This window comes from Stigmatopora nigra, chromosome 10 (genome assembly GCF_051989575.1).
Source record: "Stigmatopora nigra isolate UIUO_SnigA chromosome 10, RoL_Snig_1.1, whole genome shotgun sequence".
Lineage (NCBI taxonomy): Eukaryota > Metazoa > Chordata > Actinopteri > Syngnathiformes > Syngnathidae > Stigmatopora > Stigmatopora nigra.
Genome location: NC_135517.1, coordinates 9,478,888 through 9,492,680, shown reverse-complemented (window position 1 = coordinate 9,492,680; position 13,793 = coordinate 9,478,888). Strand labels below are relative to the sequence as shown.

The following is a 13,793-nucleotide window of genomic DNA, read 5'->3' as shown; positions in this document are numbered from 1 at the left end:
GCGATGTAATTTCCCAATTTCAGCACATATGGAGCGTGGGGGGGAACGAATGTTGCATAAATTAAGCTTTGCCAGGTTCCTGAAGAACTAAGCTTCTAATAGGCCAATGCGCTTTAGGCTACCGCCCCTGACTCTCAAAGACTGCACCAATTTCTTGTTCCCTAGACTCCTTTTTTTGGTTTGTTTTCTTTTAGTTTTTGGTAATTTTAAAATGAATGATGCGTCTCAGCTTAGGCCAATAATAAAGCACAGTCTAGAATAAAAAAAAATGTCTTGTGTGGCGTCATTACTTGGCGAAACCAAGACCATACTATAACAAAATGTTTAGATTTTATTGTATGTCATTTACAATTAAGTCCATACTTTCATTGTAAAGACAAAAAAAAACAAAGATATCTACAACTACGGTGAGTAGTTCTTGTTTTTTCTTATTATTAACAGTCTTGTGTTGATGCAAAGCTTTTGTTCAAATATCGATTGCCGGAAAAGTTAACATTATCAAGCCTATTTGTTAACTCATCTATCGCAATGGGTGTGCTACTTTTCTTGGAACGATCTTTATTTTGTAAGTCAATTTAAGTGCAAGTGGCATTTAATAGCTTTATGAAGAATGCTTCATTATCTGGCAAAAAAAACGTTTGTTTTGAAGTGAGTCGCCTTGATTGCTCCCAAGCAATTAACAAATCAGCCAAACAACAGCTATTATTGTGAAAGTCTATCTTAGCACCATTGTTATGTTATTTGTTACCTCCAAAGGCAAGATTTCAAAGACAGGAAAATGTTTATTTTTATTGAAAACATGACAATAGTACAGTATAACAATCTTTAATTTGGCAGCTCAATGTAAGACCACCAAGTGGAGGTCAAGTAAGTCAATTTTTTGCTTTTGCTTTTCTTGTCAGCAAATGAAGAAAATATCTTCCAATATTTGGCTTTCTTCCAGGTCCTGCGGGCAATTCACAGGATAAGGCACCGCAGGGGTATGCACAGTTTTGCAGATTGCTTTGCGTGCAGTGAAAGACTGCCCTCCTTGCGATGATTGCGGTCTGCATGATGAAGGTTTGCATTGGTCGTCTGACGGAATGGAATTAAAGAGTTCCATCACATCCACCTCAGAGAAGTCCAACCTATGGGGGGTTAGAAAGGACAGTTGGCATTATTTCATTAAATGTACAGTACTTTCTTTCTGTAGAATCCATTCGAGGACAAAGCCTGACAGATTCCAGACTCTGGCATTACTGCATGGACAACGGGAAACAAAACAATCTCATGTACGTACTCGAACAAAATGTGAGAAATCTGAGGTACCAACACCACAAATGCACAATAGTCAGTTCCAACCATACATGGAGAGCTTATAAAAGAAAACCAGTGTATTGCTTGCGAGATAGTCGATGGATTCGCAACAAGCGGCTTTAATAAGACAAGCCCACTATTACACTCCGCCAGAAGTACACAATTTCTTGTATATAAGAAAGGACATAGCAGAAGAGAACCTGACGCTTTGTTGCCTAGAATAGAAATGAGGGAATGTGCAGTGAAATAAATAAACCAAAACAAAGAAGATTAGGCTAATAGCGATTCAATCCCTCAGTCTGTCTGGCTTGATAAATTATTCAACGTATACACACTGGAAGGACAACCATTCCAAATACAAAACATGAATTCTTCAAAGCATGCTCCACTGAAGTTGCTAACATAATTCTCTGCTCGTTTAAAGTCGAATTCATTTGCATCACATGCAGTGCTGCTCGCAGCTCCCCTAAGGTGAGGACCACATTTGGAATTCACTTATTAAGGCTTCCCCCAAAACCTGGGCAGTGGATCATAGAAAGTAGAGAAAGAAGAAAAACTTTAGTTTGTAAAATTGATTTTTACATGGATATTTCACCAATTACCATAATGAGAATTATAGAGTGATAACGTTCATGCATGAAATGTAGACACTTTTATTTTGAATATTTTATCCAATAAAATTTAGAAGGCCTAAGAAAATTGGGAAAACAATCTGAACTTGAATTTGAACTAATGTGTGAATATGTTTTGAGCAATAGTGGAGAAAGATTATGAGGATAAAGTCAGCTGAAGGAGGATAACTGTACAAATAAATCTTTTCAAAAACACACAAACACACACACACAGATTTCAACCTCAAGTAAGTTAATGTATTTTCCCTCATTTGGTTTTCTGCCTGTCAACAGGGACAGAAGAGAGTGAGCTAAAGTGAGAGTGACTGGCCAAGAGAGGGAGGGAAATTGAACGATGGAAAGCAAATGCAGCTTTGTGGATACATAGGAAGGTAGAGAGAGAAGGAGCAGCGGGGGAGGGACTTTGGCGTGGTTCCGTCTTGCCAAATGTGAGAATTTGCATTTTTATTTGTTGATTTATTTAACGGACAGGGTTCTCAAACAGCCATCCATCAACAAACGACATGTTGCTAATGAATAATGCATCACTTAACATTCGGTCACAATCTATAACAAAGAGACGAGGGTTGGGGGGGGGGGGGGGGGGTAGCTCCGGTACAGTTGGGTTAGAGATTTGGGCCAAGGAATGGCATGAGGCAGAAGAGCGTGCCAGTAGCGATTCACCGAGTGCCTCAACTGTACACTGGGGACGTTGAGATTTTAAGATTTGAGATGAATCTACCTAGGGGCCTTCCTTCTACCAAATGTGTCACCACAGTCAGCATTCTGGGGAAAATAAAATAAATGAGCAGAAGCTGCAACAGATGTTCTTGTCAGTCAATGTAGTCAGAAAACAGCACGTATCTGCCCTGGCTGCTCAGTACAATTTAGCTAAATGACCATATCAATAATAAATGAAGACCAGAATGTACACTGCCAAGTGATCTGCAATTAGTAAGACTACCGCTGCACAACCCGTCTGTCACGCTTCAGTGAAGGTAGAGTAATCTCATTCCATTTACTTTTTTTTTTTTTTAATACAGTGCCCAAGTTCTCCTTACACATGTATTACAGTTAAGCTGACAAGCACAGCACGTGAAGTTGGCTGGGCACCAGCAAACTAACGGCCGCACCTTAAACCTCATCATTAGAACGTGTTTAGTCTGAACATTAACACTCGCAAACAAATGCGCTCTATTCCAGAGCAGCAACTTTTAACCTCATAAAGCGCATCTGACAAGAGATAGGCAGCCATAGCTCTTTCACGTTATTTTGGCAGATATATTCCCAAGCAAGTGAACAAGGACAATAGAGTAAAGCCTTGACGAATGCATGAAAGGGCCTTTGAAGTTTCCCAAGCTTTGGGACTTTCAAACTTCTCCCGGATCAAGCTAAATTACATCGGCAGGCTGTTTGAGAGGAACTGTAGTTCACAAACGGAATGAAACTCTTCCCTGTTTCCTTAAAATGAGCAAAGTTGTGGCTTTCTAGTGTAACAATGAAAATACATCCCCTAGCAGCGACCCTAGTTGTACAAACACAACTACTCTGCATGCTTGTAACTCTCACAGCACTCTTTCATTAAAGCTAGCCGTCTCACCCTGCTGCCCTTATTCATTTGTAGTCCAAACAGTAGGATAGAGGGGGGTGAAAAAAACTATAATGGCCAAAGCATATATCCCGCATGTCAATTTCCCAACCAATCAATAGCTGCCGGGTAATGGCAGACAAGATGGAGATGAGATGGGCGGATCCGATGGAACTGTCTCGTTACTAACGGGCACAGGATTCATGAAAGGATTAATAAGGTCACTTCACGTTAACCCGAGCTTTGTTGGGTAATTTGCACGTAAAGATTGAACGGTTTAAAATGAGAAGGAATCAAGGGGCACATTGTTGCTGGGCAAAGTAGATTCATCTACAATATATATAAATGAAACCAAAGTAAGACCCACCTTTGTTTACATTTAGTAGCTACTTTCACTAAGCAAAATTCCAGTAAGAATGAGTTCTTAGATGAGTTACAGGAGGAGTACCTTTTTTTTTTTACTCAGAAAAAATAGGTAAAGTGAAGTTAAATTTAGTGATCTCTAAATTCCAATGAAAAAACATCCACACTATTTCAATTTAGATCTGTATTGCACCTGCTTGAAATGTACTCCTTCCATTCCCCCTTTCTGTAATGGCTCACATGCATCCCTCCCCCCCTTCAAACTTGTGTTTAATATTGCTGCCACTTGCATTCTTTGTCTCATTACCATTGCAGAGAAAAGAAAGGAGGGCAGTGTGTGCATCCAGAAGTCTGTTCAATTACACCTGCTGCAAGGTCCCTGCCAGGCGGACTAATGGAACGCAGCATGTCTCCTGACAGGCTGGCCGCAGCGTTAGCTAGCCCGGTAAAAGCTTCATTTAGCACCTCACATCCCAAAAGTTAAGTTAAATGTGCCATAATTTTGGCTGCAAAATAGAAACTACAAAAAAACTGTTGAAAACCTGGTACTTTCCACTACTTAAGCAAGAACCACACATTTTAGATGACATTCCTACCTAGAACACTCGGATCAATATCTATACATCAATTTGAAATCTACTAGGCAAGAAGAAGCAAGGTTTTGAACCTATAGGTGTTGATTTATTTGCCATTTTTTTCCATATATTTTTGCGTTGTTTAAATCATTTTAATTGCAAATTGTACAGTACCGGTTATCAGATGTCTTTTGGACCACAGGGCTTGCTGGGAAACCAACAGGGGATGTGGCTTTGTCCTTCTTTGATTGCACTGCAACATCTGTTAAGAGTGGTAAGATAAGGCATGCTAGATTAACACCACAATGAGTAATACAGTGTGTACGTGCATGGACATGACGTTTTGTAATGTCATCACCCCGAGGTCTGACCTCTAAAATAAGTTATCTTCCACATATACATAAAATGTATTCTTGCCTCGGTGTGACCTACAACTGATGTTATATGACAAGATACTGAAATAGGTAGCAGCCTTAGGCTTTATGTCTCAGATGACAATGAAGTAAAACAGCCTGGTTTTAAACATTGAGGGACTAAAGGCATAGAAGTGAGCAGTTTTATCCAAAGCAAAAACAGTACTTTGACGGCCTTTTTTGATGAAATGGATGTTTTCACTTTTTTGACTGGCTTTGGTATGAAATGGCATCTGTTTGTCAAACTTGCAAAAAGTAGTGAAGATTTCTATTTAGTGGTGGTGCCACTTGTTTGTTATTGCAATTTGCTCTTAAAAAGGAAATAGAACGTTTGTTAAGTCACCTTTCAAGTTGTATTAGTGCTTTCTTAAACAATGCTGATTATTATTGGTGAGAGAAACTATGTGGCATCTGAGGTACATGACAAGTGTCATGTTGTTGTTATTATAAGTGAGGGTGTAACTCACCACAAAAAGGAAGACTTTTATCCAATGGGGCAGTTTGTGAAGAGTTGTCATGCAAGTGATGTTGTGAAGGATGAGCCCCTCTGTCACGGATTTAACAGGCACAAACATTGAAATTGTTAGCAATTTTCAAACTGCTCTCCTCCTTTGAATAGCCTTCGTGGTGAGTCGTGTCTTGTTTTGCAACTTGCTTACCTGAGTGAGAGATCTTGGCTCTGTGGATGGACTGGTTGTGATCTCCCATTGTCTGTCCTGCAAAGTTTAGATTGACATGTGAGATAAAATGAGAAACCTCGACACCAAGATTTTAAATAAGGTAGTAATCAAATTATATCAAGTAATTGTATAGTGTAGGAACATTTTGTATAGGGTTTTGTAACCTAGTACCTTCTGCAGGCAAGATGTGACAGTTGCTGATTTTGCCTGCTAAGCTGCTCCTCCTGATCAGCCAGTCGTGTCTGTAGCTTCTCTCTCTCCATCTCCAGCTGCATCTTCTGCAGCAACAGCTGCTGCATCTTTTCCTCCCAGTCCCCACGACCAAGCGGAGAAATGGTTGTAGCTTTCTCATTCTCAGCAGCAAAGTCATTCCCTTCTTCAACCCCATGTTTTCTGTTTGAAAAACTGTTTTTTTAGGCAACCTATTAAATCTGGCTGTCCTGAAAATAGTAATAGTTTTTTTAAAAAAAACAGTACCTTTGCCTGAAGCTCTTCTCACAAGTTTTTTCTAGGCTAGAATGGCTATTTGTTCTGCGCTGCTGGGTAGCATAGCCACTGTCTTGGAAATGTCTTTGCTGCAAACCAGATTCTCCTGTCGGAATCTGATGCTCGCCAGAATCGACTGGACAGGCTTTACTGTAATGGGGAGCGGGAGTAGAAATAGTGAAAGCCTCTGGGGGTCCTCTTCTTCCACTCCTTTTGCTATGCACTGGAGGTTGATGTGTTGGACAAGCAGCAAGACTGAGGTACGAGCCATCAAAAAGTAGCCCATTAGCTTGACCGGTACTTTTACTACTGAGCTCCTCACTGTTTAGCATCTGGACACACAAGAAAGGGAGGGTCTCTGCAGGTTTCAACATGCCATTTGCAACTTTCCTGTGTGGAGTTTGCATTTTATTCTCTCTGGCCCTGTGTGGGTTTTCTTTGGGTAATCCAGTTCCCTCCCACATGCCAAAACATGCATGGTAGAATGGTTAAACACCCTATATTGCCCCTAGGTATGAGTGTGAATGGTTGTCTCCTTGTGACGTCCGATTGGCTGGCAATCGCCAAAAGTTGGCTGGGTTAGGCTTCAGCAACCCCTGCGATCCTTGTAAGGATAAGAGGTACAGAAAATGGACAAGTATTGGATTTAATAATTTCTTTTTTGATTTTAAGACCCTGTGGTTACCACGCAAGGAAAATAATTCATGCATTTTGACCAACAATACAATTAAAAAAACACTTTCAGACAAAAGGAATGTCAGCGTTATTAGAAATACAAATGTACATTCACTGTACCACTTATTATCAATAGGGATTGCGAGTATGCCTAGTCGCCAGCCAATTGCAAAGCAACATGTAGACAAAAAAAAAAGATTCACACTCCAATTCACACCCAAAGGCAATTTTGAGTTTTCAATTAACCTGTCATGAACGTTTTAGAGTGTGGTAGGACATCATAATACCAGGAGAAAACGTGTACAGGGAGAATCTGCAAAATCACTAGTCCAGAGCCCGAATTTGAACCCGCAAGCTCTGAATTGTAGGGCAGATGTGCTAAGCAGTCAGCTGCCCTAAAGCCTAAAAATACATAATCTAGAGCTGGGTAAAGGTGAAATATGTCAGTGTTGAATTATGCGCTTTTCACTTACTTGGTAATTTATTCAGACGAGTAACCTAAAATAGTCCTAAAAAAGTGATGCTTCAATGTCTTCCAGTGCATATAATTACAATGGCACGTACCGTACTATTACACTTACCATGCCTGTTTAGACCTGACAGAGGCAGGAAGATTAAGAGGCCAATTTTCAACTGAACATTACGGGCAGGTAAACCAAGGTCAGGCACATTATGAGATAAACATAAGGAGGAAAAGCCCATCTTATAGTTGACTAGGGAAGGGAGAGTGTGACTCATTTGCTAAGGGTCAGGGAGCAGGCAAACACCCATTATTCAGAGCCACAGTGGGACAATGAGGTTGGCCATGTCATCTATTCTATCTCCAGATGCTTAGGCTGAAAAGTGTCTTCCCTTCTAAGGTGTGACCTTGAGATAGTTTTTTTACTGGGGTGTAATCATATCGAACCAAGTGACTTCCAGGGACTTCTACAGTCAATTGATATGCATTATTTTGGCACTTAGCCATAAATGAGCTGTTATATGAGGTCTCAATGAACCTTTAGCGGCATACAGAGTCTATACGGACCGTACCTTAGAGTCAGTTTGTGCCCGGCTAAGCTCAGTGATGGACTGATTTAGCTTCGTTTCCTGCTGAGTAAGGTATTGTTGGTAGAGCTTAAGAAGGTCTTGACACTCTCTGTACTGCTGTTGAAGACCTGGGACACCAATAGTTAAAGAAAATTCACACTGGATCTTTGATTATAGGACGTTATGAGACTTTTACTTATGAATGCGATCAAAAACGCACATGAGATAAACCTTTACTTGCAAAATGAAATAGTGAGGACTATAATATTAAGTTTGTGTAACTGACATGCCAAAATTGCTTTACTTTCCAGGATCTGCTTTAAAAGGTATATGATTCAATATAGATTATTTTTTGTGAGAAAAGAGAAATGCTATAAAATGATAGTGGCTAGTTTTACTGGACAAATGAAAGTAAGCCATTGTTTTATTAACAGTTACATCTTTGGCCATCAAAGTACAGAAAGATCGGAGTCAGGGGAAAAAAAAAAAAAATCTGAGATAGTGAACAGAACAGAATTTTCACCATCTGGTTTGAACCATGCTGCGCTGCGCTGGGCAACGACTCTCTGCCAGACAGAGAGTTGGCAGACACGAGAAAACTAATCTGGAGCGGAACTACTGCTGCGCCTCAGGAGCCCACTAATGACAGTGGCACCACCACGCCACACCAGCACATACAAAGATAATGAGTATACGAGATACCCATACAAACTCATACATATTCAACAACCAACCTCCGTCTTCCTCTGACTTTCTAGGACACACACAACAAGTACACACTGAGGCACGAGAGCACAATTTCCCTACCTGCACTAGCACTCCCACACAAATGCTACAATAAAAGCAAGTTGTGCACACACTCCCACCCAAGCTGACCATAAAGCGTGTTTCCTCCAGGCCATATATTTTTACGATGGTGGCCCCCGCTACCCCAGCTGATGAGTTCTTCAGCATCCGTTTAAAAAGAGAAGAAGAAGAAAAAAAAAAGAAAAGTCGCAGATATTAAGAGGAAATCAAAGTTCAAAGTAGAGTCATATTGAAGAAATAGTTGGCAGAGCATTCCATAAGGAAACACTTTGGCTGTTAGAGGACTTCAATCAGGTTGAGGAAATGAAATGGAAGGAAAGGCAAGAGTGGAGGTACAACTTTGAATTGAGGAGCAGACACAAGACAAATGCAATGCAGCAACCTCCATAAACATTGACAAATGTGAGGAAACACTTTGATTGAACCCTCCATCTAACTAAGGCGGCGGCCCGCCCAGCACTGATAATGTCTATGGAAGTCTTGCTCGATGAAAGGACATCACAAGGACATCACATCATGTAAACCGCTGCTGGGAGGTCTGTTTATGCAGCATGAATGAGAAAGGCTCTAGCAGGGAAGATACTGAATATGCATCCAACACTCACTCCCATCCAAGACGGAGTGTAATGTGTTACAAAATGCCTGCTGTTTGTATTTCAGAAGATTTGAATAAAATAGCATTTCCTGCACTTTCCTAAAACAAATGCGGTACTCCTCTGTGCCAAATATCCGAAAAGGCGTGTATATTGCATTGAATACGAATGTCTTTGCAGGGCAAAGACCGTCTTGCTGTGCTTCAGGAATCCCATGGCCGCACGTGGAGGTAAAGCATGCTTAAATGATGACAGGAACACGCAGTACCTGGACTTTGTACGCAATCTGGTCCAAGAAGAGCAATTCTAAGATTCCACTTCTGTGCCAGATGCTACAAAAACAGGCTTTCTCCACATCTTTGGACATCAGCCAAGGGCCAAGTACAGTACTCGGCAAGCCCATGGTTTACATCACAGTTGCAAATTGCTAACAATGACTTACTCCTCCCCCATGCTCCCGAAATACTCAAAATCAAGGGCTTGGGTTGAAGAGACCTGTCAAAATGATTCACTTGCCTGTCAGGCTGAGGCTCAAATGAAATTATGAAATCCACTTCAAGGAGGAACAAATTTGCACAGGAGGGGAAGGGAATATTTTAAAGCCTACTTTAGCACACCGAATCAAACAGATTGAGCTTGAAGAGGAGTGGAGGACAAAAAGGGGTGGGGATTGATGACGAGAAATTTGTTTGTAAGGAAGCAATGATGGGGAATTAATTCTAGATGACAGCTTGTGTAACCTTGCAAATACGGCTGAACCTAAACAAAATGGGCACATCAAATTCAGATAAACAAAACAAAAAAATAAGTAAGACAACACCCATTTGGAAACAAATGAATGTATTCTAATTGAAGTTACAGACTGACGTTATACAAAGTAAACAATAGGGGTAACTAAATAGTATAATAATTCTAATGGGATTTTACCCACTCAACTTAAGCCAAATATGATCAATTGCTGCAACAAATGATTCATCCAAAGACAATTCGACCCTAAACCGTCTGTCTTTCAGTACATGAGTGAACCTTTCATTACTTTAGAGACAAAACAACACTACTGTTCCTAACTTTGCACACAATTTCAGTTATCTCAGATCTTTTTGATGGTAAGCTCAAAACAAGCTTTCTCTATTCTATATTGTAAGCCCCACGTTTTCTAATTGAAGTCCAAGTAATCAAATACATTGAACCATATCCACAAGACCTCTGATTTCTCCACAGCCTCCTGTTTTTTTCTCCTGCTGAGCTTTGTCCTGGCTAAAACTCTGTAAACGCTATCGCCAACGATGATCTGTGAACATACCAAGACACTTTAATGTCCTAAACCATTGCTTCTTTCTGAAACTAATTCACTTCAGTTCTAAATGTCAACTGAACATCCAAATATCAAGGTTACTTTTTCCTCTCTCATCCTTGGTGGCTTAAAGCTAAAAGTACAGCCCAACATTTCTTACACCCTGTCAACCCTGAACCTTGGTTAGATAAGATAAGCTAAGGCGTAATGGAATTAGATTTGACAAGACTCTCATTCAGTGCGTTTGCCTTTGGTGTCTCCTTAACCTTTCTGTGAAGTGCCAGAACTTTATCCCCGAGAAGTACGTTCACGAGGCTTGCTCACGCTTTAAAAGACGACGACGTTATCCCCCCCTAAGGTGCTGGGAACCTAACATTTTTCTCTCTCAAATACCTTTTAATGGAGTTTAGAACTTTGGTGTAAATGCCAAGTCTGCGAGCCAGAGCACATTTAATTGAGCTGTGCCTTCCTAATTTAACGCACTTCCGTTTCCGATGATACAATTTGCCAGCAGGGTCAATTACTCTTCATATTTTGCAGCAATTTAGCTTCTACTGATTGCTGTGGGTTAACCTGGGTGGAATTTTAAAGAAGACAGCAGAGTGCATAAAACATGAGAACATTGTCTGCATCAAGAATAATATTGTGGTCTTCACCGTGTGTAGAGGAACTGACTGTGAATGGGCAAAAGAAAGGTTACGAAAACATATTAAAAAAGACACAATAGTCTTTTTAGTAAATACCAAACTTAATAGATGCTTTGGAGTTTGGGCCATTGCTCCAACCGTGAAATTGATTTTGTGCACAAAAGCAAATAAGCTGCTAGCATTTACAAAAGACAACTGTGGCAGGCGTCAAAAATTTGAAATGAATCTCCCCATTTGTCTGCCTCTAGTAGAAATTCAAAATGTGCACAAGGCGTGCAAAACCTTGCAAGAGACAATAGTGCCCCCTGTTGACTAGTTTTGCCCCTCCCAGTACAGTAGTCACAAAGTAAAACCTTGGATCTTTTGCCACACAATTGGAAATTGACTGAAAGATATGTTTTATATTGGGAAAAAAGTCAATGCTACATGATTATCTTGTATATTATTCTAAATGTGTTTGTGTTAGTGTACTTAATATTAAAGCCACAGAGGAAAGTGTGACGGGAACATATTTTTCCTAAATGAAAGATGGATTGAGAGATTATTTCTAGGACAAAAACGTTGATAGCACATTAATAGCAGACTTGATGAATCTCTAGACATTATTTTAGATTAAAGCAGCCTGAACCTCATGTATTTCATAGATACATGCCATCATTTAACCTATTTGTTTGCGATCTTAGAAAATTAAATACGAGCATTGTGCCAGTTTAGTTGTCATTTACCATTAAAAAGTAAACAAATAGAATTTAAAAGAACAAAATAACATTGACTTTAAAGTGCAACACCTTATAAATGCTACCATAACATTAAATGTTGACAATTTAACAACACTTGCTATTTTTTTTATCCGGTTACCCCAAAAAGTCCAAGATTACATCATTTTACTGAGTTACTTGACTGGTTTATACTGCCTCCCAGCGGCCAATAAGGGTACACCAAAAATAACCAGCACATTAAAATTTCTGCATAAAAACATGATACACATAGTGTTAATTCATTACTCATATCATCTCGTGTTCTGAACTGCTTCATCCTCATTAGGGTCGCGGGTTATGTTGGGGCCTATTACATTCACCTTAATCATTGTCTTTAAAAATATATATTATTAAAGAATTATGTTAGTCATGACTCACCGCCGAAAAGGATACTTTCTCTTTCATGTGCAATGAGCAAGTTCTGTTCCTCGAGTTGTTGGATCTTGCTTTCAAAATTATCATGTTCATCTTGAAGGCGCTTTACTGACACTTCTTTCTCCTCATTCACCCTGAGGAAAAATGACACATGCTACCAGTGAGCAGCTGGGCCAGCTGGGATATGCTTCAGCACCCCAGAAAATGAATGAATTAACTTTAGCCGGGGACATTGTGTTTAATCCACTGGCACGGGTGCAACCAGTAAATTTGACTATTGACTCACTTTTTTGTGAGTGGAGATGTGATTTGTGGCATCTGGCACAAGAATGGAATTGTGTTAGTCTAAAACTCTAAGTACATACCTGGCAAGTTCTTCAATGAGGTTTGCAATGCGTCGTTTGTCTTCAGGACAGAGGTCTTTCAGACCTACTTGACTTTGTACGGTGTGACTTTCAAACATCACCTTGGAAAAATGGATTAGGGGGACACATCTAGTTAAGCCCCATAGTTTACAAAAAAAAAGGTTAAAATAAAGATAGAATCCTTACTTACAGGAGTTTTTGAAGCTTGCAGTGAGAAAAAAGTGTTCTCAGTGGGTATGGAAGCAAAGGCTGACACATTTTTCTTAACGTCGGAACTATATTGATCATTTTGTATATAGCTCTGTTTCTTGCCACTTCTTTGAAATGGCACGTCAATAGAGGGGTCAGCGGTCCGTCTGGTTGGCATCTTCGTACTTCCATTACTTAAGTCGCTGATGCTATCGGTCTTCCATGAGACCTCTTCGTCTAACCCTGAAATGGGAGAGAACAACATTTTAGTTTGACAATATGGTCTGACAAAAGTGTCAGATGCTTGACAGGTTATAGCCAACAATTGTAATGTAAATGATGTATAGTGCATGACCTACTCTTCAGCCCACAATGTATTTTGTTTTCTACCATTTGTTGTTTTTATTTATTTATTTTGCTATTTCGGCATCTTTAAAATCATGCATGTTCTAATCATTATTTTGTGGCTATAATGTTGGGATTGTTTTGTTCATAATAAGAGGAGTTGGGGGGCTTTAAAAGTTTTTTCTCTCATTAACATAGTTCCGTGGTAATTGTGTCTCGGGGTGGGCGGACCCTCAAATAGGTGACAGATTTTGACTAGTGTAAAAATATGTGATCAGGACATCGATATTATTTATCTTTAGCAACGTGGTGTTCATTTTGTCATGTCAACTTTCAGAAGTACTCAGAATTTGTGATGGCACACACTTTTTAAGTGAAACATCTCAGCCGATCATAAAAGGGGTCCAGGAGAAGCATCCTTTACTACTCTGTTATGGTCAAGTAATGTACAGTTTTACTGCATTGACAGATCACATCATTTATAGCTGAGAAGTACGTTGGATGTAAGATTTTTAAAAGAAAAAAACAATGGATAACTGGTTTAAAAGTATGCATACCGCTCTTTCTCGTAAACCTTCCAGATCTTGCGCGTCTCTTTTGCGCTGCCGCCATGTTGAAACAGCCGCCCAAGCGTCATGTAACCAAGCATATTTCAGGATTTCTCCCTCCGCCCTTTTGTCAATTCAAAAGATCTGATTGGCCAA

General features: G+C 39.9%; 1 protein-coding gene across 4 annotated transcripts; it reads right to left on the bottom strand.

The window, feature by feature from the left end:
• Positions 1-762: 762 nt before the first annotated feature.
• kiaa1328 (KIAA1328 ortholog) lies at positions 763-13,719 on the bottom strand. 4 transcript variants are annotated; one of them, XM_077725733.1, is made up of 11 exons: positions 13,647-13,719; positions 12,746-12,987; positions 12,556-12,656; positions 12,194-12,324; positions 7,720-7,844; positions 6,004-6,344; positions 5,698-5,931; positions 5,506-5,562; positions 5,314-5,393; positions 4,608-4,695; positions 763-1,127 (listed from the first exon to the last, which is right to left on the bottom strand). In XM_077725733.1, exons 1-11 carry the CDS (start codon positions 13,699-13,701, stop codon positions 899-901), a joined length of 1,683 nt encoding a protein of 560 aa, XP_077581859.1. In that variant the 5' UTR covers positions 13,702-13,719; the 3' UTR covers positions 763-898. The 4 variants fall into 4 exon arrangements, with proteins under 4 accessions (XP_077581859.1, XP_077581860.1, XP_077581861.1 ...); XM_077725734.1 differs by having other exon boundaries at positions 5,698-5,919; XM_077725735.1 differs by having other exon boundaries at positions 12,209-12,324.
• Positions 13,720-13,793: the final 74 nt, after the last annotated feature.